The sequence below is a fragment of the Telopea speciosissima genome, chromosome 1, assembly GCF_018873765.1.
Source record: "Telopea speciosissima isolate NSW1024214 ecotype Mountain lineage chromosome 1, Tspe_v1, whole genome shotgun sequence".
NCBI lineage: Eukaryota > Viridiplantae > Streptophyta > Magnoliopsida > Proteales > Proteaceae > Telopea > Telopea speciosissima.
The window spans coordinates 25,066,880-25,088,879 of record NC_057916.1 but is presented as its reverse complement, the minus strand read 5'-3'; the positions used below and the strand labels follow the sequence as shown (position 1 = coordinate 25,088,879).

Below are 22,000 nucleotides of genomic sequence, written 5' to 3'. Positions count from 1 at the left end.
TTGGCACGGTGTCATTAGATTCCAGCTAATAAAGTTTTGGTGTTTTGACATCTACCACCCATGTAGGCCCCAGGGAATCAGGGATTAGGGAGTGGAGAATGGGAATTTGCAGGGTTTAAAAAACCGGAATCGTTATCCAGATCGGATCTGAATCCGTAAGTTTAATAAAGAAACAGCTTCAAGTTGTTTTAACCGTAGATTTTGGAATGGGATCAGTTGATCTAGATAAGCCTTAATCGAGATTGGTCCATCAAATCCCCATTTTTTAAATCCTGGGGGATTGCAATAAACCCAGTTGGGCATGAAGTCGATCCAGCCACACTAACGTCAACCATGGTTCAATGTACCAAACCAACTAGGGGCTAGGGCTTGTGTTGCAAAATTTTTGTTAGAGAAGAAAAGTCTTCCCTCATACTTTCCCTCTGAAAGGACACATGTTACGATTCCATTTAGGTGGCCTCACATTGGCCACAAAGCCATTTCACAAACCCAACCTGTGGTGTCTTAGGCGGCTGGACCCCTAAAATGGCAGTCTCTGTCAGGGTCATAAAGGTACAAAAGCTCACTACACCCTCCCCTGCCCAAGCCTTGACCTTTAGGAGTTTAGGTTGCTGGCAGCCATTAATACTTGAATTTTTATTTAAATATTAACAAAAATCCCAAGATCCCATACATGAAAAATAATATTTTTTTTAAAAAAAAAAAAAAAATTTAATTTGAGAAGATTAGGAACCAAATGCCAAGGCCATGCGCTATGAACAGGGGTAGGAATAATACTTGAATTCTTGATTGTGATTCTAGGTTGTCTTTGGCTTCTGCTTCCTTTTTATTTTTTCTTTATCCTACTTTATTGTATTTAGGGGGTGGGAAAAAGTGTGCACCAAAGGCTTGAACCCAAGACCTGCCGGAAATAACGGATTTTTATGCACCACAAGCTACCAAGTGTGCTAGACACTTGTTGTTAACGTGAGTCCCACTCTCAATATAGCCTCCATGCAAATCAAGTTGAGTCTGGTCATGGAGCACTTGAATAATATAGATCCAATCTAGTTATGATGGGGAAGAATGAGTTTTTTAGGGTCAAGATCAGGCTCAGGCGAAGGAATATTATTTATTTCTTTTGAATTGTAGACATTAGTAATAGAATTAAGTTTTTCTTCACTATTGATGATGTGACCATATGATTGAATTCCTAGATCATCTAAATTTTTATTATCCCTTATTGTATGAGATTGAATTATATACAAGTTATGTACACCACACATATGATCACACTTACCATGCTTGCTACCATTTAAAAGGTCAAGAGTGGCATTTACTAAAGCAAAAAAGGACAGTTATATATGCACGTATGTGCAACTGATCCGAACTCCTATTGTATACAGTCGAAAATACCCTTCCTCATGCTAATCAAAAGGTGGATGGTGAATTCTCACCTTGGGTAGAGAAAAGTTAAGCCCAATGCAAATAGTAGGTTAGGTAGATTAGAAAAAATGAGTAATAAATGAATGGACAAAAGGTGTCAACATTAATTCTCTGAGAACCCCCTGTATGCCACGCTCCCATGTATCTATATCTCTCCTCCTCAAAACAAGGAGGTATCTATTCATATAGAGAAGAGATAAAGACTCATGGGAGTGCTGGGATAGGCCACACTCCCATACTGAAAACTACTTCCCTTAACTTAAAATTACCATGAATGAGGATTTACCAAACTTTTCTTAAAAGTGAACACCATGGTCAGGTACTCAGGCCGTGCTTTAAAGTGATCCTCAATTTCTAAACTCAGTGGATGACTCTTAAAGTTCTGGACTTTTGGATGGGCCTATAGCAGTTTTCAATTAAAGAAAAATTGGAACAGTGCGCCTAATCTGAGAGGAAATGCAGAAATGACTAACCAGCCCATTTGCTTCATAGACAAAGCCACTAAGGAGAGCAGGAGAGCCCATGGCTGGAATTGATCCAAAGGTCAAGTGTACCATTCTAGGCCAGTCATGGACTGTTCAACCAGCTTGTTGTCATGCTTTTAAGTTTTAAGGGCATTCCAGCCCAATGGATAGATCAAATTCCAGGAGAAACCGCACGGAACCCTGAACCGTGCCCGTGTATGCATACCAAACATAACCTTAGTTATCCCATTTTATTTAATAGACTAACGCAAAGGATTAAAAAATTAGGTATGAGTGGGTCCATTGGGAGGGTTAATAATTAAAGAAAAAGTGAATGCTACTTGGGTGCATGTGGTGCACTGCCCTGCGCCTAGACACAGTGGCGGGTGAAATGATCGCCACACTCCTAGGAAATTCTGCCTTTCCATGGGGGTGATGGTCATTTTGCCCGCCACTATGTCAAGGCGCAGGGGCAACGCACCGCACATGCCCAGATAGCATCCTTTCTCCCATAATTAAATTTGAGACTTAAATTTGGATTGACCCAGCCAATCCAAATTTGCTAATTCAAATTTCAGGTTTTTCCTAAATTTTTTATATTTAGAATTACCACATCATTCTTTCATGTGACATAAACAAGATAAACCATAAAAAAATTCATTTCCAGGTGAACCAGCTAAAGATATTTATTATTATCATTATTTTGTGGGCCTCGGCACAATAGTAAGATTGCTCCACTACAACCTAGTGGTCATTGGTTTGGTTCAAGTTTGGAAACAACCTATCTGCGAAACAACAGTAAGACCATATACATTAATGATCCTCACCAAACCCCGCAATAGTTGGAGCCTCGCCCTTGTTATTAGTTTTTGGGAAAAGGAACACTCACTAGTATTGCAGCGCAGGATGTACCTTGACCCAAGCATAGTTGTGCGCGAAATGACCAACACATTGGATCCAAACCAACCAGAATAGAATTTGGTTAAAATCCGAAACTAAGGAGCAGAACTTAGGCAAGACTCGGTTACTTTCCGAATCCAACATAGGAACAAATGGTTAGAACCGAAACCGAACTGAATTTGGGTACCAATATATTATATATTAACATAGTATATTAGTAATATATTATAATATATATTCTACTAGTATTAGTATTAGATTTTATAATACTACTATATTATATTAATATAGTATATTATACTATATCTATATAGTATAAACCAAGTATAGGAACCAGAACCGGAACCGTACAAGTTAAATATGAGTACCAAATTTCATAACCGAGGTGGGACTTGGTCCGAATCTGGATCACACTAATACTCCTTGGAACCGAACCGGAATTGAACCGAATACCCAGTTCCGGACCGATTTACACCCCTACTAGGAGGTGCGCGGGTCATTTTGCATGCAATTATGCCTAGGCTCAGGCACACACTGCGCTGCAAAATTGGTTGCGCACACTCCCAAACAGAGATTTTTTTTTCCCATTTTTGGATAATAGTTTTATGTCCGGGAGTGTAGTTTATGCCAACACTCCCATGTGTCTATCTCTCTCCTCCTCAAAACAAGGACAAGGGGGCAGAGGTGTCTTTTTATATTGGGAGGAGAGAGATAGACTCATGGGAATGCTGGTGTAAGTTACACTCCCAAACAGAGTTTTTTTCCAATTTTTTTTTCCTACCATGTGGAGGAGAACCCCACCTCCCAACATTATAGGTAAAAGACAGAAGGATTATAGAAGGTAGACACAATTCCAAGATGTATGTCCCATAGACCTCTCCTTATCTTGAAGTTCAAACAGAGGACCTCATTATCTTTACAAGAAAGGTCATTCACAATTCACAATTCTTATTTCCCTTTTAAAATGTCATTGTTACTTCATCTTCAACCTGTTGTGAAACTTCTTGCCTTCATGGTTCTTCCAGTTTGTAGGGAACCAAGGAGACAACAAGGACTGTCATGTATGTTCGCTGTGGGGCTGGAAACAGGCAGCTTGGCCAGTGTTTGGGCCTTTATTTGGAAGTTTTAGCCAAAATTTCTAGCTTGGGCCCATGTCTGCTGCAAACCCATATTTATGTTTCAGTGCTATCTACTGTAGTCTGTCAAATTTTTTAATTAAACATAAAATAAATTTCTAAGTAAAAGCCGCATATGATAAGAGACAATAATGCAAGATACATAAAACCTACTAAAGTTGCTGATCCAGGGCTTGCCCTGGTGGTTCGTTACTCCTTTGGGAGAACTGCATCAGAATCTTTGATCGATGGTTCAAGTCTCCTTAGCAGTATCAAGTCTACATTTACTTGCTTTCTAAGAAATGGAGTTCAATTCATATTGATATCGATCTTAAAGTCTGGACTCAGTTAAGGGGAGGGACTTAGGGTTCGTCCATAATAGAAGAACAATGAGATCACAGTGGTGGATGAAAAGATTTCATGAAAAAAGAAAAATAATTCACATTTCAACTCTCATCAAAAGCTGACAAAGTGAATATCTCTCTTTTTTTCTCAAATACGAGATGTAGAAGGTATTGGTCAAGTTTGAAAGAGAGAGTCTGAAATTAAAGGAAGATATATAGTAGGAGGTTTATATCACTTTGAAACAACTTTCTTTGCTTCATTGAACCGAAAAAGGTGGAATTTTATTTCCAAGATTTTAGAGCCAAACTAAAGCCTAAAAGAAAGGTACAGTAACCTTAATGACAGCTTGATCTCAGTAGTTTCTATCAAAAACATGGGGGGTGCGCCCTAATCATTTCCCTTTATTTTAACGGCAATTTATAGGATAAAGTCGCTTCACCGCTTTTTAGAAGCTAAAGACGACTAATATTAAGGGTTTTTCGAAATTTTCCCTCCCTCCCTTCCTCTTTAATTAACATTTCAATCTATAACCCAACAGTAGAAAGATAATATAATCATGTTCCCAATTCATTGCCATCATAAGGTACTTCATTCTATGTGACCCACATCCATGGTCGTATTTCTTACCCCTTAAAAAAAGGATTTCTTAACATAATCTAATTAAGTTTTTTTTTTAGTTGAATAATCGAATTAAGGTTTACTCCTTAATACAAGAACTTTAATTGAAAAATCAAAAAAAACAGGAAGAGGGTTTCCCACGTTGCTAGTGTGGGGAGATTAACGCAGGGACCGCATAAACCATTGGATACACTTAGGACCATTGTAGATAAACTTTTTAAGGGAGGGGGGGGGTTTAACGGGGACCGTAAAGGCCAATTGTCAAGTTTTAAACTAGCTTCAATCTTTTACAATCCAATCATATACATTATTGTGCGAACACCCTAGCCTGGATTGCCCTATCTTTGCAGTGTAGGACAGAGTGGCCAATCTTCACTCTCTGGTTGAGAGGATTATGTAATCCCTGATCAATTGGGTGCTAAACACCTGCTTATCAATAGATTTTCCTTTGCCAAAAAAAGAAGAAGTTGCATGGTGTTGAAATTAAGGTCGTTTGCTCATAAATTAGTTTTCACCCGTAGCAAAGTTGGCCAGTCAATGGAAAAATAATACTTCAAAAATATAATACAAAATAAAATTTATAAAATAAATGATTAAAAAGAAATAAACAGTTGAAAATACAAGAAAAAATGCCCATATATGAAATGTATATGATTGAGTTTGATATTTGATATAAGGCTAATCTATACTATCCTTTCTCGATATCCAATAATCAAAATTGTTGCATCATTCTTTCATATCACAACTAAGACTTTTTTAAGTGGATTACTTCCTTGACAATCATGTAATGTAACTTTTCCATTTATTTATAGAACAAGTCAAAAAAGAAATAGAATTTCGATTCTCCACGACATGATAATGACATGTGCACACATTTTTTTTTCTAATTTATTAAAACGGCAGCTTCCTCCCATTTTATAAGGATATAATCAAAATATAATTACTTAATTAGTAATAAAAAACCCAATTAGATTGATAAAAACATCTTGAACGATTAAATCCATGGAAATTAAGATCCAATTCCGCATAAGCCAAGAGGGGAATCCGCTTCATAAAAAAAGAAAGATAGACAGCAAGAAGGTTTACTTCGACTGCACAAATATCTATCACGTAGTAAGTTTGATATATATAATATTACGTATCGATAGAAGCCAAGGTCTTTAGCTCAAATTTCAAGTTTCAGCTCAAACCCTGCAAAAAAAATATTAAAAAAATCTAGTGATAAATAATAATTGAAAATAGGTCATTTTAGGCGTCAATCGCATCACTATGTCTAATGAAATATAACGTTTCATTATTTAGCACTTGATAGTATATGGATTAGTCCATATAATCTAGGAGACTAGGACCATACATATATTAACCAGATTTTAGTCCAAAGCTAGTAAGCAAGGAAAAATGCTCAAACTCTAACTCCAAATTTTAGTAAAATTATTAAAATATCATCAAATGAAAATGAATATAAAATACAAAATGACATCTTTTGTAAATTTAGCTACTTCCTTTACTTATGTTAAGCTGAAATTCCAACATGATGCTTGCATGGCCTTCTATTACATGGGTTAACCCATTCAATGTGTCCTATGGTAAACAATGAAATGTTATACTTAGGGTTGCAACAGGGTTGGGTTGGGGGTTGGGTTGGGCCGGGCCTTTTTAGACCTCAGTCCAACCCTAAGTCCCCTTAGTTGGGCCCAGACCCAGTCCGGCCCTAACTTAGGGCCAAAAAAATCCAACACTAACCTGTCCTCAAGGTCGGGCCGGACTGACCTTGTTTGGCCCCGACCATGGGGGGGGGGGGGGGAGAGATGCTTGGCTAGCCAGGCTGGGAAGAAGAAGAAAACATAAAAAACAAAAACAAAAAAAGAAAGAAAGAACACGAAGAAGAAGACAGGGTCGGATTGGGTCGGGACTCGAGGCAAGAAATTCTCAACCCTGACCCACCCTCAGGGCCAAGATATCTCAACTCAAGCCTTGTTCGGGTTCAAGGCGGGCAAGGACGGATTCATGCCATCAGGGCCAAAATTGCACCCCTAGCTAGTTATACTTCACTACGGATAGTGATAAGAAAGAAAATACATAGGTATGCCAATAAATGATTGACTACATTATTGGATTAAATATAAAAATGAACACAATCAAAGATCCAAGCAGTTCTTTCCATATATATATATATATATATATATATTGTACAATTTCTTAAATATTCAATGATCAGCATTACCACATTATTCTTCCACATAACACAACTAGGTGGGTTATCAAAAAAATTTCTTCCTTAACTACCATTTAGGAAAACTTTTGACCTCAATTAGAATTAAAAGGAAAATAACAAATGTAGGGAAATACATAGACAAGTTTCAATGAAAGGTAGGGCCTAATTAAAAATTAAAAAAAAAATCAAAATATGAGGAAGAGTGATAAGGTCTGGTAAAGTACAAGTCATAAGGCTTTTTTTGTATCATTGTGGGTGAACCTTTCCTATCCAATCCATGTCAAGGAACAAAACCGCGTGCAATGATTTGTTTTATGTTTTTAGGTTTTACATTTATTCCTATTCAAATTGAGTGTGATAAAATGATTTATCTCATGCCATGGACCTACTTCAAATTTATGTTCCTTCAAATAGAAGGAAAGTTAAGTAATGACTGCTACATCTGCTTTGGTGGGTTTGAAATAGGGGAATTAGAGAGATGTCAACTTGGCTTGGTATTGGGGAAGAGTTTCTTACATGCATTTAGGGTATTTTGGGGGTATTTAGTAAAATTTGAGTTATTTTATTTTACTTTGATGGTTACTTAGTTATTCGTTCATATAAGGCATTTCTGTAAATATTGTCTGTTTAGTCTACGTATATGTGCATTAACCTCTCTTTTGTAACCAAACACATGAACTATATGCCTAACTTTTCTTTTATTTATTTATTTATTTATTTTGTGTGTATGTTATATTCAATTTAATTTTGAAATATTTTAGATTAAGTAAATAGGAAGAAAGTAGTACACGCACTCTCACAAAGATTTACACACACACACACTCGCTCCTCATTAAAGATGTAAGTTCTCTTATATGATGCACCAACACCTGTAAAATTCTTCACTTTCAATTCTCGCTGTAGGTTAGGTGTATGAGATTCCAATATAAATGATCAACATGTTGAGAGAGAGGGTGCTCCCTTCGGGTTCAGAGAACTTTTTTCCAAAATAAGAATTCCTTCCACCACAATCGTGTGGGAATCAAGCTTCCGTAAACCAAAAGATGAATTTGGAGACTTCCATGAGTTGTCGTATTCATTAATATTAGGGAGACATAATCTCACCCAGTCGAGGCAAATACGTCGTCCCTGTGCCCTAACACATGGAGATGTGAAATGACCACAACTTCCCTGGTCATTTCTGGGGTTCCAAGGAGATGTGACGGTCATTTCGTATGCCCCTGTGTCAGGGCACAGGGGTGGTATGCACTGCATGACCAGGTGGCATTCTTTCTCTCTTATTATTATTATTATTTTGATTTTGATCAATCCTATAATCATTTATTTTTTGTGCAAGATAAGTCATATAGTCATTCATTCATTTATAAAAGAAACAGCAAATGTGGCAGGGGATCGAGAACCCACGAGGCATGACCACGAGATAGGGAATGCTGGTTCCTGCTTGACCCAATTAATTTCCGATTAATTATCAAAACGCTAAACATTTTGGTGGTGGTGGACCTGGTGGTTGTTCTTGTTGGCTCGTTGCTCGTGCACAGTTGGTGATCAATAATTATTTTTAGAAAGGAAATCCAAGTGATAATAGATTAATCTATTTTCCCTTCACAGCTTAAATTAGTTGGCAAATCAAAAGGTTCACATGTTTTGGTCACTACTATACCCACTTCTTATTCGATCACAAACATATGATTTTAAAATTTGTATTGGAATCGACTGATTTAATTTAGAATTATATTCCGATTCTACACTTATAATTAAGTCTGAAAAAGTTAAGCCAAGTCCGAGCAAGTCTGGCCAGTTCCAAAATGATTTGAATTGGAATCTATACAACCGATTTCATACCTGATTCCGAGTTGTTTTTTTTCCAATAAAAGAGGCTTTTAAATTGGGGTTTTCTCAATGTTTGGTTGCTAAATCCACTTCCTTTTCTTGTAAATATATTTGCTCTCTCAAAGGAGTTTTTCCACAATTGATTTCTTTTAATAAAGAGTTAGCCAGTTAATCAAGATATTAAAAAAAAAAATAAAAAATCTTGACTACTCACTACTCGGAGAAAACATGCCAATGTATGCATATATGAAAGAATATATGATTGAATTTTTTATTTTTTTGGTAGAAAGAAAATTTATTGAAGAACCGCATCCATACAAGCAGTAGCATCAACTAAACCAAGCTGGATTAGCCACTGGGTGGTACTAGGCCAAATGATCGGGGGATGGAGCCGACAAGGCAGACCTAACCAAGAAATCCACCAAAACATTGGAGGACCTTGGAACATACAAAAAAGTGCAAGAGGAGAAATACATATGTAATTGAGAAATATCCTTGCAAATATTAAGAATCTCGAAAGCAAAGGAGCTTAAGTTCAACTGAGAGATAAGTGAGGAGGAGTAAGACTCGATAATATATGATTGAATTCAAATTTTAAATAAATTTGACACATGCAATTAATTAAAAAAAAAATTAGAATTTTGACAATAAATGAAGGACAAAGTTTTCCTCCATCCATAAAGGACGGTTTACCCACCATCCTGGTGTTCAAAAACCCCTCCTAGGATTTTAGTATGTTCCAAAATACCCTCCCAATACCCATTCTTGCCCTCTCCAGCCCCTCGATGAATGAGAACTCATTCACCGTGAGTGAAGGGAAACTCGATCCATAAATTTAAAAAAGAAAACATGAAAATAAAGTAAAAGATATTTTGTTATGGAGATTGCAATTGTGATGTACCATGAAACTTAATAATGTTAATGTTGCTAATTAAAGAGCCTCTAACTTAATGGATAAGACAAATCACTATCTAATCCTTCCACATGGGCATGATTATCAAAAAGGCCCAATTAGGGAGAAAATCTAGTTGACCCATTTTAAAAATATTTCCAGTTAGTCTCAATTACCATATCACGTTGTTTTGTATTCTTTCTGTTTTTTTTTTGTTTTTTTTTGTTTTTTTTTGTTTTATAAATAAGACCATATAAGGTTGCTTTGAATTCAATTAATTAGTCTTTGAAATATGAAATTGATTATTTGTAGTATGTAGAAGAAGAACAGATGTTTCTTGTCATTGAAAATCACCCCCACCACCCATTATTCAATGGCATAGCTGGACAAAAATCAATTTATTAATCTACAATAACCCATGTGATAGAATGTTCAAACTTTATAATAACTATTAAACAATTATTCTTTGGACCAAATTACAATAAAACTAATTAAGGAATGTGTGGTAGCTGCCTAAACCATACATTTATTTTTATTATTATTATATATAATTATGGAAATAATGTCTCTAAGTAGTCGGCGTAGCTCATGCCCCCTCGTAAATATTTTTATTATTTTGTATGTAAAAAATTTAATAAAATATATGATGTGAGAGGACATGGATTACTCCGCACTAACTCTGAGAACACCCACCCTATAACTATATCGTTTACAAATATGGGCTAAATATTTATCATGTGGTTATTTGGATACGGCCTAAATTTTGTGGACAGTTAGACTTTAAAGTCTTTATAAACTCAAATGTTAATTTTTGTATAAATAAAATTGACCATGTGGCCGGCGAAATAGAGTTTGAAATTCCAAGACCACCAAGAGACTACATATAATGTATGAAGTATGAATCCGATGTGAACTTACCACATCATCCTTCTATATGGCACAATTAAAGTGACCACAGACGAAACCTTTCTTACTTGGGTCATCCAAAGAAACTTTTTTTGTACCTAACATAACCACATTGCTCACTAAGTTGTCAACACAAAGATTCAGGTCCAATCCACAACCGGAGGCCTCTTGAAAATTAATCCAATGTTTAAAAGCATGATCCCACCTATACAAGTAGGTTTTCTGAGTCAATTGCGTAGGATACACTAGCATCATCTCTTTCTATCTTTCCTCCTCATATGAAATGACTGCTCTTTTCCTCATGTGAAATCATTTCGTTGCTACTCATTAGTACACTCCCTATGCCACTTGCTCAGAGAACCCATGCATGCCAGTCTTACGTTGTTGGTATGGACTACTCCTATCTGATGTCTTGAAACGATCCCCCCCTCCCTCATAGTTAAGGATGTCAACCGGTTTGTTTCATTTTTTTGTCTGATTTCGGTTCGGTCCAAAACACAACATGTGGAAACCAAATTCAAACCGAAGCATGTCTCTCCTATGTGATTTCTGTTCGATTTTATTCAGTTTCATATTCAACTTTGATCCCAGTTTGTACTTGGTTTGGGACCTATCTTAGTTATCTGAGCAAACTTTTTACCTCTTTACAACAAAAGAACCCCTTGTTTGTTAGAGCCATAATCCACTAAACTTTTTTCCAAACATTAAAATGGAATAAAAGTTATATATCATTTAAGTAAATTAAAACATGAAAAAAGAATATGATTTATTCAGTTTGAAAATAGGAAATTTCTTTAAATTACAAACGAATGAAAGATTCTAAATTTTGAAATCAAAATCGAACCAATTTAATTTGGTTTGATTCGATTCAATTTTAAAAGTTCGGATTCGATTCTAAATTAATACCCTTACTCATACTGATTAAGTCAATCCCGGTTTAACATCGTGGCAACCTCTCTTATCCTTTATTTATTTTAAAAAATAGATAATTCGATTCGATTTAAGAGTTTACATTATGTGTGGATACTTGTTCCTTCCCAAGACAATCACAAGTATCCAACTCCCCAAATAAAGATGAAGTAGCTGCACATCGTTATTTTTGTGACACAGTAGCTACACGTCTACATCTACTCCCACATCTGTTTTAATACCTCAATAATTCCGACTTTTTTTTAACTTCTGAAGTCCAACCGTCCCTGTCTCTTTCCGTTATGGAAAAAAGAAATATTTCAGCTTAGACCACAGATGTTTGACACGTGGTTCTAAAAGAAAACTATAAGCTTTGCCCGCAATACACAAAAACTTGAACCAAAGTCGTAACTCGTACTAAGGTGTTGTCTATGTATTATTCAAATCATTGATTGTCCCATATGGGCCCAAAGGTCATGGGTGGCCCATATAGTGGGGACTATTTGGGAACATTGATGATTTGGGTTTATGGTACAAGGGATTGCGATGGAGGAGGGAATCACTGGTGAGAGTGTGAATCAAAACGAAAATCGGAGCCGTTGGTGGGGCCCTTCCACGTGAAATCCGTCTCAATAGGATCGCATGATCTGATGTTCCCTCCACTGTCCCTTTCTGTTCTTTACTTCTTCGACCATTTATAAGGAAGGAAGGAAGGAAACCGATGGATCCTAAACTTTACTTTATTGCCCTATGAAATATGATATTTCTTTCAAACACCCTTCTACTTCTCAACTTCTACAATAAGGTCTCTGTTGGCCTAATGTCGTTTAACCCCCCTCCCTTTGGATCAGGTCCTCTGCAGTACCAGCGGGGTGGTGATGTACATTCGACGGCACAGCAGAGGTTAGTTGGCACACATGGCCTCTGCTATACCGTCGGATGTGCATCGCAGCCCGGCCGGTATTGCAGAGGATTTTAATTCCCTCTCTCTCCCCAACCCCATATTTTCCTAAAAATAAAAATATTTATTGCAAAAGAAAATTTATAAAAAATAAAAAAGAAATTACATTGTATGGTTCTCGCATCCCTTAGGGTCTCTTTAAGATAAGGTGGAAGATTCATACACGACCATATATAAATACTATCAATATTTCAGGAAATACTTGATTTTTGTACGTCTCTCCTCTCATTAGAAAACTTTTAATTTGCTCCAAAAGAAGTATGAAGAGCATCTTATTATCATATCAAGTACATCTGTAATAATGAAAAATTAAAGAGAGAGGTGGCCATTATAATGAAAAAGCATTATTTGTAATTTTATAAAATTTATACAAATTTTTTAAGCACTTCCTTTATTTATTTCTAATTGAAATATTATATGTCAAAAGATAATATAATCCTTCATAACATGAACTCACTCACTTAGAAATACACGTCTAGCTAGTATTTAGAAGAAAAACATGACCTCATGACAAATGCGACGCCAAGAGTCAACTGTGTCATTTGCATCAATCCAAAGCAAGAAACAACTTGAGGAATCATTTACTTCTTGCCTCAGACTTGAATTCTCATATTGTTTTAACTTTGCACGTAAAAACCATGTGGTTTTCTCTCTACACCCATATAATTATTTTCCTGCTTTTGTTCTTGATTCTTCTATTGATGTCATTTTGGTCTCATCCATAATCAATTTGGGTTCTATAAAATTATGACATGGGAAGCCTGGAAGAAAATATATTCATTTTCATTAAAAAAAAAAATTTTAATAGAGGAAATTTAATGTATATTTACAAATTTTCTAATTAAATTTCTATTAGTTGTATTAATTTGCATATTATAAAAAAATGTAAGAAAATATGAATAATGTTTTTATTCATAAAATATTAAAATATTTTTATTTATATTTATAAAATACATTATACAATGTATATCTAAAAAGGAAAAATTACCTTTGCATGATCCCATTTTAGAATTGTTTTCTAAATTAACCACGATGTTGAGACATGTGGATAGATGATGCAACAATTCTAACCATTGGTAAGAGTGAATGTGGTCTATATTAACAACATTTTCAAAATTCAAAGTCTAGTGTAAGCAAGTATCCTCCAATGTGCTGGTAGCATCCCCATGCATATATATTTATAGTCACTTACAATACTCTGATTACTATTGTGAACTCACCGCATAGTTCAGTATTTTTTTATCCATTTTTAAAGACTAACATATTCATAAGTAAAATGGGGCTCTCCATTGATGATTCGGGGGGATTTTTATTCTCAAACTTACCTTGTGCATGGTTATGATTTATAATAAATTTACCCCCCCCCCCAAAAAAAAAAGGGTTATGATTCATAATAAGTTTACCCAAACACAAAAAAGTTATGATTCATAATAATAAATCAATTATTATGAGGAGCAATTCAATCAACAAAAAGAAAAGGATAAAAATGATATCATGATTCATGAAGTTCCATGAAGTCTCAATCTTATAACTCTTCTTGGAATCAAAGAATTGTAACCTAATACAGTCTTATATTAATTTCAAGGGTGAGTGTTCTTTATCCAGGAATAAAGGATGTGCTAGGCTGCTAGCACCTCCCACTCTCTGTTTCGGTCCTTCAGGCAAAGAGGTCATTTTATGCCTAGAGGAGAGACAGAGAACGGGAGGTGTTAGTGCACCCTCTGCTCCCATACAAAAAACATTGTCCCTATTTTTATATCTTTTAACAAAAATTTATTGTTTTACTGAATTTTAAAAACCTTATTACCAGTTGGCCAATTTTGTTTTGGTTGAAACTTGACATATGACTTTCAAATACACTTGTTCAAGAAATTTAAGTTCCATCATATATGTCGCATTGTTGAATTAATGCTAGTCTAGAAAAACTCTCGGGACCTACTTGATTACGAAAATTTCATCCAAAAAAAAAAAAACCTTTAACTTAAATTACTATAAATAGAAACGATCAATTTTCCACTAGTTACAATCGAATCGTTCCTAAAAAGATATCTTATGCTTTACTACTATCATATATATCATTAATATTAGTTCAATTAATTTCTCTATTTTAATTTTCAAGACCCTACTAACTAGTTAGTCATAAATTTTTTATCATTTGCTTAATGCATTGAACACCTAACTTTTCTACTAAAGGTTTTTGCTTAATTTAATTCACCTTTATCCCAATTATAGGATTGGTTACATAAATTCCTTTACTCCAATCAATTCTATTCAAAGTCATAGTTATTATTAATCCCAAGCTATGCATATCCTTCCTCTTCACTCCAATCAATTCTATTCAAAGTCATAGTTATTATTAATCCCAAACATAAAGCTCGTGAGTTTATGTAAGAATATTAAAAACTTAGGGGAGTTGAAAATAATATAAGGCAATGACTATGGTATTTGCTAATATGTCTCTCTTTCCTTTTCCAAATTAATTATAAAAAAAAAAAAGTAAAGCAAAAATACGTACAACCTGGCCAAGATTCTTGGTGCCTTAAACACGTGTAAGATTGCCAATTGGACTCAAATGTATGCCACGTGTCTCTCACTGTCATAATCAAAGGAAGCTAATGCACATCGCCCTTGGGATTAAAGACATATATTAGTTCCTTCCTCCGTTCTTTTTCTTCCCTTGCCTTTTTTCCTCTGTTCCCTTGGTTTCAGGGTTCTTCATTAAGACAGAGAGACTCGATTCCTTAACGAAACGAAACGAAACGAAAAGAAAAGAAACGAAACGAAATGCTTCAGATAGTCAGATTTAAGGAAACAATCCTCTCTAATCTCTAATGTAATCCGATCGGATCGGTAGCTCTGATTTATACTTCCATCGTCAACTGTTCTTTATATTTATATACGGATCCGCTATTAGGATCTCTGGTTCTGTAATTCGGAAGTGTTTGGAGCCTTTTCTCTCGTGGTATTCGAGGTGGATGCTGTGGAAGATCCTTTCCTAAAAGGAGGGCTTGAGGAGAGGAGACTATAATGGTAACGCTTCTGGATCTCTAGTCTCATCCTGTGAAAGTTTTTGGGTTCATTTTCTTTATTATTCCACTGGTTATGAAGGGAATGATGCAAAGAAGTGATATGTGTGAGTAAATGGATTGAAGTTTTTGTTTTTGGTTTTCGTTTCAGTTTGAGTCCCGGGAGAAATCGTAAGCGCTACAGGAGGAAATGTCGAGGCAGAATCGCAGCATCGAGGGTCTGATCAGGGGACACTGCAAGATCCGGAAACGAGGTTGCTCTTCTTCATCGTCTTCGTCATCGCTAGTGCAGAATTACCGTTTCAAAAGGGCGATTTTGGTTGGGAAGAGGGGAGGATCGAGTACCCCTGTTCCGACATGGAAGTTGAGTTCCAGATCTTCTTCTGTGGTCGGAATTATAGAATCCCCGAAATACCCGCCGTCTCAGAACGGTGGTAAAGGAAAGCTACCGCCCGTTTCGGCCCGGAAGCTCGCCGCCACTCTGTGGGAGATGAACGAGATCCCTTCTCCTCAAATGAAAGAGGACGTTTCGGAATGGAGAAGAGTCCTTCTCAAGAAAGAGATGAAAGGCAGAGACAGGAACTCCAGGTCAGTCCTGTCGGGCTCTCTCCCTCCACATTTGTCCGATCCATCCCATAGCCCTGCTTCAGAGGTGCGGTTTTGTTCTCCCTCGTCTTCTTCTTCTTCTTCCTAGAAATATTCCTGAAATTTTCCGACCCAAATTTTTTTCCCTTTTAAATTTTGTAGAGGATGGATCGTTCAGGAACCGAGAGTCTCCGAAGAAGATCATCCACCATTTCTCAGAAGCTTCGGGCGACTGATCACAATGTTGGATATTTGGACTCTCGGAGCAATGCCAGTTTGATGGAGGTAAAAAAGACGTTTTTTAATGTCTCTGTCTCTCTGATTATTCTTTTCCGTTCTGTTTTTTTTAATACAGTTTTTATCCTGAAGCTTTCAAAACAACTAACTTGATTCCTTGGAACGTACGTGATCTAAGGGTTTCAATCTGTGATGATTTTGTTCACATTCAAAGAAAGAAAGAAACAACGAGGAAGAACTAAACCTGTATCGGAATTTAATTTTTTTTTCGGTTTGCAGATCGAGACACGATCTCGAGGCCGGACTCCGACGGGTTCCGTCTTGGGAACTAAGAACCGTTTGAAGGACCTCAGCAATGGTCTCACCACATCTAAGGAGCTTCTTAAAATACTCAACCGGATTTGGGGTCTGGAAGATCAGCATTCCTCAAGCATGTCTCTTGTCTCGGCCTTGCGTGTCGAGCTCGATCGTGCCCGCTTGCAGGTTGAACAGCTGATCCAAGAACGGAAGTCTGATTCTAACGAGATTAATTACCTTATGAAGCGTTTTGCAGAAGAGAAAGCAGCTTGGAAGAGTAAGGAGCAAGAAAGGATCCAAGCTGCAATCGATTCTGTTGCAGGGGACCTTGATATGGAGAGGAAGCTAAGGAGACGTGCTGAGAGCTTGAACAAGAAGCTCGGAAGGGAATTAGCCGATACCAAAGCATCTCTCTCAAAGGCGATCAAAGAACTTGAGAGCGAGAAGAGAGTGAGGGGGGTAGTGGAAGAAGCGTGTGAAGCGTTGGCCAGGAGTATTGGAGAAGACAAGGCCGAAGTGGAAGAGCTGAAGAGAGAATCTGCTATGGTTCGGGAAGAGGTAGAGAAGGAGAGAGAGATGCTTCAATTAGCAGACGTATTGCGTGAGGAAAGAGTCCAGATGAAGCTCTCAGATGCCAAGTTTCAGTTCGAGGAGAAAAATGCGGCCGTGGACAAGCTGCGGAGCGAGCTTGAAACCATTCTGAGATCCAAGAAGGTCAAGGAGAACCAAGTAGTTGGGTCCACTGTAAGTAATTCTCGTCTGGGTTATTATCAGAATGAGGAAGGAGACGATGATGGTGAATTGGAAGAAGAAGAAGAAGATGATGATGATGAAGATGATGAAGAAGAAGAAGAAGATTCGGCTGAAAGTGATCTTCATTCGATCGAGCTGAACATGGACAACACAAGCAAGGGCTGCAAGTGGAATTATGCTGCAGGAGCTACTACTACTACTACTACTCATGAAGATCCAAAAAGGGTTTCGGTTGAGGAAGAAATTAGGGGAAGGAAATCCATCTCTGAGAAGATAGCCCGTGGAGCTGGCTCTCTTGAAAGGAGTATTTCGGATGGAATTGAGTGGAATCTGAGAAGTGACAATGGCCAGAATTCAGAAGATGGGATTGTATGGGGGATATTCCCAGAGTTAGAAAGGCAAATTCCGAGACAAGATTACGAAGATGAAACACAGAGATACAAATCGGTGAAGGGTATTAGAGATCACCTATTGTCTGGTTCAAGGATGGCATCAGCTCGAGGCTTCGCCAGCCCTACACGCCAATGGGGCCAACCATGGCCTTCGCGAGACTCCAGCAATGCAGGACGCGAAAGGCCGAATGTTGGTACGCAGGGGAATGATTTGAAGGCTCGGCTAATATTGGAAGGTCAGCATCCGAGGCGTTCTAGGTAGTCACAGCCAAAAACAATCCATCTTTTCAATTTCTTCTGAAATTGTTGCTCTTCACTCTAGTGTCTTCTTAATATTTAGATCAAATTTTCACTTAAAAAAAGACTTGTCTGTTCATTGATTTTGCTTGAAAGCTCTGCAAGTCCATCTCAAGGACTTGGACGTTTTTGTACAAATACTTTTGGTGTTACTGAGCAATAAATATATGCTCTACGAGTATCAAAATTTTGGAGTTGCATGCCCCGTTTGTCTTGGTAATCATCTGTTCCTTGGGCGTGGTCCTCTCTAGTCACTTGAAAGTACTTGTGTGAAACAAAGCAGAGGAGATGCATCAACCCTTCAGATAAACACCCCCTCCCTAAATGACTGGAGAGGATCCTTAGCCAGCTCAATTGGGCGTGGCAGCTAAATGACATCCAGCATTATTGGTAGCCGAATCAAGACACCCTTTACAGATAAGAACTGGATGATCCATAGAAGGAAGGTAATGCTTGGTATTCAGGCGAAGACATGTAACAGAGTTTAAAGGAAGGATAAGAGAGAATGAATGGATCATCAAAGAAAGTAAGAATTACATAGCGATAGCAGCAATAGATAAAAAAAGATGCTTATCAGATAGGGATCAGGTAGAAGAATTAGCAAAAGATTCAAACAACTGAAGGAGAGAAGAAGATCGGCAAAACTCCGTGCCATGCCTAAAGGTCCTGCCATCCAAATATGAAAAAACAAATGCTATGAAGACTCACTCTCAGTGTTACAAAGCTCACAAGAAGTATTAACAGACATGAAATTTGCAAGCTTATACTTAGTAGACAGACCTCCACTCAATTGTTTCCCATGAAAACATCTTAAACCTAGGATGAATTCTAAGTTTTCAAATTAACTTCCACACTTTCTCTTATTCAGCCGATAATTACCTAACTCAGTCCTAACCATGGTACAAAATTTTGTGAAATATCGTCGAAATTTCGACACTACCGAGATGAGATGGGTTTCCGAAATGAAAAAAGTTTCAATTTCGACGAAATTTCAGTATATTTCGTAAAAATATTGTGTATTGAGCAATACATTTCGGTAAATTTCGATAAATTTCATAGAAATACTTTGTGTAAGTATTGAACTATTGACTATTATGAAATTTATGAGTTATGACTTATGCACTTATGACTTTATGAGTTTAAATTTTAAAGTTTAAACTAAAGGCTACATTTGACTTTATTTTTGTTTCATTACTTTGTTTAAATTTCTTATTATGTCTTTTAGTATTTAAACAATATGTATTTAACTATTTTATACAACAGGGTCCGACCATCTACAGTCAATCAAGGGTGTAAATCCAAAACACCACTTTGAGTTCATTTTTTTTGCAATATGAAGGTTTAAATGTGTTTATTTAGCTTAAATAAGGGTGTCCATGAAGTATCAGGCCTAGATATGGCCAAATACCTACCGAGATGGACTCCTAAAATATTACAAAAAAAATACAATATTTCGGTGAAGTTTCACCAAATTTCGGATATCTCGATAAGCCCGAGATACCGATATATCGCGAGATATAATACTATGGTCCTAACCATATCATTAACAACTAAACGTTTGGACAATACACCTCTACTAGAGGGAGGACAAACTATTCTTCATTATCATGTTTCTAAACAATTGGAATTTTCAAAATAGCTTAAACAATACAAGGGGAAAAAAGAGTTAGACGAGTTGCATGGCACATTGATAACTTATGAAATAGGAATTATGAAGGTAAAATCCACAGAGAAGGAAACTGCATTCAAGGCTATGAAGAAACTAAAAATCAAATAAGAGTTTACACTCGGTACTCTCTCCTCGCCAGAATCTAGTACTAATAGAATCCAATTGATTACAAACACTAGAAAAAGTAAAACAAGACATCCACTAGGTGGGGATATAATTAAGGACTGACCTACCAGCCTAAGATAAAAGAGGTGCCTTCCAAAGCCCCAGCTTTAGAACAGACCAGATTATGAACACTATTCTAGATTAATTTTTTTTTTTAATACAATCGGAGTCCCTAATAAAGAGCTCCCTCTTCCAAGGGGAAACTCCCAAAACATGGAAAAATGTATTCCAGTCCCTAATGGACGTCCTTTTACTGAAGAAGAATACCCTACTTTTAGAAAAATTGTTTTGCTAACCCGATAAATCATCAAAAAGATTCAAGATAACCTTAATTCATTGAGCACCATGCTCAGATTGCACAACAAAAGATACGTGGTAAAACAACACATCTCCATTACTTCATTGAAATATTCAAAGAACCTAAAATTACCAACATACTTGAACCAATTCAACCAAAATTCATTCATATAAAAAAAATAAATTTTTGAACAAAGCTCTCATAAACAATTTATTCAGACAAAGAAACCTTTGGAAAAATAAAATAAGAGGGTTTCTCATGTTATACCAATCACGCGTGGTTTCATCAATAAGGGACTCACATGGTCAAGGAAAAGAGAGTGTCAGACTGAGACACATGGTCAAGTTAGGGGCGGGGGGGGGGGGGGGTGGGGGGTTGGGAAGCATACCCACATGGACAGGAAGGGGGTCTTTTTCTCATAAAAGAAAATGAAAGGGGAGAATTTTTCGCATACCCGGATTCACATGGATATGTGCTCATTATCACTATAAAAATATGAAGAAAATGGTAAAACATATTTAAATTTTGGGAAAAAAATTTTCACTCAGCCAATATCATACGTTCTCTCGCATGGATTTTTATTCTCTCACTTTCCCTAACCACGTGGGCCCTATGCAAATGATATCATTTGCTGCATCACCATTGGTGTGGTGTGGGAGATTCCCCTTAACTGGCAGCATGGGAAATTCTCTCCCTGAAATTTATTATCTTAATTATAAACACGGGCATTTTCATCACCATAAAACTCATGGTATACACAAGTAACTGTGTCAAACTACTTGCCCAGTTAACGCTATCTCATCTTTATAGCACAAAGAAGATATAAGAAATCCCAAGGAATTGAGAGGAACTTGGACTTCAGTTCGTGAAATCATATTTTCATACACGGTTGTGTAAGCAGTGTATGTCAGAGGGTGGGAGTTTCAAGGTATTAACTAACGAGTGGGGATTTATGACTTTTCCAACTCTTTGTGAGAGGAAACACGACCGTACATGTTTACACGGCCGTGTATGAAAACTTCCCCCTTATTGTTTTGATATTTTAGTATAACTCACTTCTTTTTTCAACTAGAGTAATTCCTGTTGTAACCTTACTGTTTTGCCATTTCAGTACAATTCACTTGGTTTTAAATGAGGATAATTCCTGAAATTTCATAGGGACAAGTGGACAACGTTAACTCTTGAAAATGACATGATAAATCACTTTCAAATAAGGGTACAGGACTCGTGCACAGTCCCCTCATCGAGTGTGTCTTATATAGTGGGCAGGGATCTTTGGGAATAAGGGAAACAGACATTCAAAAGACTGCAGGCCATGCATGAAAACTATGCACTGAGCACCTCTCCAGGGAACCCAACGCCCAGGGAGGCATCCGACGACACTGGCCACTGGATGTGTGCCAGAGCCATTGGATGCCCCCCTGGGCAACACCCACACCCCGGACGATGGACTACCTGGAGAGGAGCCGGATCCAAAAACTATTGCCTTCAAATAATTTTGAAAACCTTTTTTACCCCGACTTGCATACTTTTTGGGAACAAGGCAACCCGACAATCAAAAGAAGGTTACAACTTCTCACTTAACACCAATGGCTTTGGCATTTCCATTGGGAAGTCAATAGCACAGAACCAGATTCCTTGCCCTCAACTTACTCTCTATTGGAAAAAGTGTCTTGGTATAAGGTTTGCAAGTTCCAGCGA

At 37.0% G+C, this 22,000-nt stretch overlaps 1 protein-coding gene across 1 annotated transcript; it reads left to right on the top strand.

The window, feature by feature from the left end:
* Positions 1–15,411: 15,411 nt before the first annotated feature.
* On the top strand, positions 15,412–18,133 carry LOC122645308 (uncharacterized protein At5g41620-like). The gene is made up of 4 exons (XM_043838626.1): positions 15,412–15,610; positions 15,758–16,258; positions 16,354–16,476; positions 16,708–18,133. The coding sequence occupies exons 2-4, from the start codon at positions 15,797–15,799 to the stop codon at positions 18,130–18,132; spliced, it is 2,010 nt and encodes a 669-aa protein (XP_043694561.1). The 5' UTR covers positions 15,412–15,610; positions 15,758–15,796; the 3' UTR covers position 18,133.
* Positions 18,134–22,000: the final 3,867 nt, after the last annotated feature.

Bases quoted from the DNA above. Each gene is read 5' to 3' on its own strand.
- LOC122645308 (XM_043838626.1), top strand. From the start codon at position 15,797: ATGTCGAGGCAGAATCGCAGCATCGAGGGTCTGATCAGGGGACACTGC. The intron at 16,259-16,353 runs GTGCGGTTTTGT...TAAATTTTGTAG, and splicing joins CCCATAGCCCTGCTTCAGAG to AGGATGGATCGTTCAGGAAC. The intron at 16,477-16,707 runs GTAAAAAAGACG...TTCGGTTTGCAG, and splicing joins GCAATGCCAGTTTGATGGAG to ATCGAGACACGATCTCGAGG.